The sequence below is a fragment of the Sciurus vulgaris genome (genome assembly GCF_902686455.1).
Source record: "Sciurus vulgaris genome assembly, chromosome: 1".
Lineage (NCBI taxonomy): Eukaryota > Metazoa > Chordata > Mammalia > Rodentia > Sciuridae > Sciurus > Sciurus vulgaris.
In genome coordinates, this window is record NC_136461.1 from 114,379,027 (window position 1) to 114,382,427 (window position 3,401).

General features: G+C 44.0%; 1 protein-coding gene across 1 annotated transcript; it reads left to right on the forward strand.

Annotated features, from left to right (window-relative positions):
* Positions 1-831: 831 nt before the first annotated feature.
* SPRR3 (small proline rich protein 3) lies at positions 832-2,861 on the forward strand. The gene is made up of 2 exons (XM_079155568.1): positions 832-928; positions 1,993-2,861. The coding sequence occupies exon 2, from the start codon at positions 2,012-2,014 to the stop codon at positions 2,543-2,545; it is 534 nt and encodes a 177-aa protein (XP_079011694.1). The 5' UTR covers positions 832-928; positions 1,993-2,011; the 3' UTR covers positions 2,546-2,861.
* The last annotated feature ends 540 nt before the right edge of the window (positions 2,862-3,401 follow it).

Consider the following 3,401-nt stretch of genomic DNA (forward strand, 5'->3'; position numbering starts at 1 on the left):
ATGATAAAAGCTTAAGATGACAGGCTCTGATTTGAGTTTCACCTAATGTATACACGAATCACAATATCACATTGTATCTCATAGTTATGCACTATTACTATATGTCAATCAAAATATTTTTAATTTTAAGGTTCAAAAAAGTCAACATGAACAGCCAGGCACAGTGGCACATGCCTCTACTGCCAGTAACTTGGGAAGCTCATGCAGGAGAATCCCAAGTTCAAGGTCAATCTCAGCCCTGAGGGATACTTTCAGCCGCTCAGAGATACCGTGTCTTAAAATGAAAAATAAAAAGGGTTGGGGATGTAGCTCAGTGGTAAAGCTCTGGTTTGAATCCCCAGTACCAAAAAAAAAAAAAAAAAAAAAAAACAGCCAATGTGTCATCTTTATGGCTTCCACCAGAGTGAAGACAACTCATTTCCAAGGCAGACATTTGAGCCTTTTATTTCCCCTCCCAGACCTGAGCCCACTGACAAGTGATTTATCTATTACCACCTTCCCTATGAGCTCCCAGAAGAACCAGAAAGGCCTCTTATTCATCTCCATATCAATTTCAAGTACTAAAATGCTAAACAGGATTAATTTGAGTAAAGATTAGGTTCTTAATAAAGAAGCATGGTTGTTTCTGGTCCAAGTAGTCCTGTACTTCCTCTTGATTTAATCCATTGCCCCCCAAGAAACCTGTTGTCCACAGCAACTATACCATAAAGGGTGGACTGTGGGGACAGGCCTAGGTGACATCATTGTCAGACAGTAAGTATGAAAAAATGTTAAGCTGAAGATTTTCATCACAAAAGCTGGAATGAAGGCAGAGCAGCTCTCCAAAAACTCATTTCCTTAAGGCAGGGCTCATTTTCTGTATAAAAATCTAGCTGGCCAGGAACTTCACACACCAGACCAGAGAGACCAGAGAGCTCAACGTTCTCAGGTAAGACTCCCCATTTGAAATTCTTAACATTTACCCCACGGTATTTTATTGCACTGGGACTTTAGGACATTCTAAGGAAAGGTTATTTTAAATGCAAAAGCAGTTTGTACTTAAGGGTGCTAATGTAGATGTTTTTAACTTTCCCCTAAGACTACAGCTGTGGACTGGGGATCTAAAGATGGAAGTGATTTCTGTAAAGGTTGTTAGTAACACTTTCAGTGATATTTTAATTGTCCCTCTAATTTTATAGAGGATTTCATTGTCAAATGTGCAGCTTTATGCAATTTCAGACGAGATCAGGCGCATTCAGGGTGGTATGGCCGTAGACACTTTATGCAATTTTAATGCTTGAAAGTTAAATTCTTCTTTGCTTCACAATTCTTTGCTTCACATCAGAGAATATAATCCATGTGAATAATTTACTAATATACAATTATAGAAGTGATTGTAGAAAAAGGGTAGATGGTCCCTGGTGGGGTAAAATGAGGAGGTTGACTTAGAATCTGGAAGAGGTCTGGGGAGGAGAGCCAGGATAGTAAGCACATGAGGACAAACAGTGAGGCAGAGGGAAGCCTTCCAGAAACCACCTGCAGAGGGGACAGTGTAAACAGAGGCTCCCGGAGGGCTCTTGTAGGCCCAAGAGAAGGTTCATGCAGAGTTGCCCTATGAGAACTAAGGCACTCTATCAGATGGACGAGTGGGGACTTTTTGCTCTACCATCTTTCCAAACTTTTGAAAACCTGGGGCCTATGTCAATCCTAGGAACCTGCTCTTTTATTGAGTGGTTTGTGTTCAGTGTCTGTGTTGTGTGATTTCTGGATGCACTAGGTAGAGAGGAAGCAAAGAGAAGGGTTCCATTCACATGAAACTCAACAGATCACCTTTACCTTTTACCTTGAAAGTATGCAGAGATCATAAAGCCTCCTATGATCTCAAATTCACAGGAACAGAAAGAAATAAAAAGGAATCTCTCACTTATGAAGGGATGTGCAATGAAAGAGATTTGTCATCAAGTTGAGTTTCTTCCTTGCTTCTCCAAACTAAGTCAGTTTTTCTGCCTGTAGGTTCAGCCTCTTCTGAAACATGAGTTCCTACCAGCAGAAGCAGCCCTTTGTCCCACCCCCTCAACTTCAAGAGCAGCAAGTGAAGCAACCCTCCCAGCCTCCACCTCAAGGACCACTTGTTCCCATAATCACGGAGCCATGCCACCCCAATGTTCCTCAACCTGGGAATACCAAGACTCCAGAGCCAGGCTGCACCAAGGTCACTCAGCCAGGCTCCACTGTGGTTCCTCAACCAGGCTGCACTGTGGTCCCTCAGCCAGGATCCACTGTGGTTCCTCAACCAGGCTGCACCAAGGTCCCTCAGCCAGGTTCCACTGTGGTCCCTCAGCCAGGCTCCACTGTGGTCCCTCAACCAGGCTGCACTGTGGTCCCCCAGCCAGGCTGCACTGTGGCCCCTCAGCCAGGCTACACCAGTGTCCCTCAGCCAGGTTGCACTGCGGCCCCTCAGCCAGGCTACACCAACGTCCCTCAGCCAGGCTACACCAAGGTTCCTGAGCCTTCCCCCACAAAAGTCACTGCAGGCCCAGCTCAGCAGAAGACCAAGCAGAAGTGATGCAGTCCACAGCCAGGCCCTTCAGGAGCTGACCACCATCTGATGAACACCTTCTTTCCATCTGCTTCTGTGTCTTAATTGTCTGTAAACTTTGTAATCAATACAACGAAACCCTGAGTCATTGTCTCTGTCTTAATCATATCCTAAAAGTATGTATTATAAATTCTTCCCTTATACACAGTCTGAGAAGTACTCTAAGTTTCTGAATTAAACAGAAGGTCTTAGTGTCTGTGTTTTCTCCAGTTGCTCAAAGATCATTTGAAGAGGAATTCTGGATGGAAAAATAATGTGTGTTTCTGCTCTGTCCCATTAAATTACTTTTACCTCCACTCTTGGCTGTGTGTTAATGGTTAAATCTCCCCCCTTTCTTGGTCTCCCATTGTGAGTAAGAATGCATGGACAGGGAGGGGGTAGCTTATGTATCATTTATTTAATCCTGGAACTGTGTACTTCTGTGAGGCTGTGGAGACACATTCAGAGGGCATTTCAGGGATAGCAGCAGGGTATTGTGCAATGACAGCCAGAGCCTGTCACTTGGGCAGCCATAAGTAGAACAAGACTCTCTTCTTATTCTGGACTGAGTCACATCTGAGTTCCATGATGTCTGTCCCAAGCCACTCCTCATCCTCAGTATTCCACCTGTAAGTCTTCTCTTCACTCCAAGAATACATTATTCCTTCTTGCTTAAACCTCATATTGTTTTTCTTCTCTTATTTCCTTTCCAGGACACATACTCATTGACATGTTGTCACAGAGACATATTCATTGTACCTTTCTACACACTTACATAATCACCTACACAAATTCTGCCCTCACTGGCTCAAGCAATGTTGCCTTTTGCTGGGCCCCTGCCCCG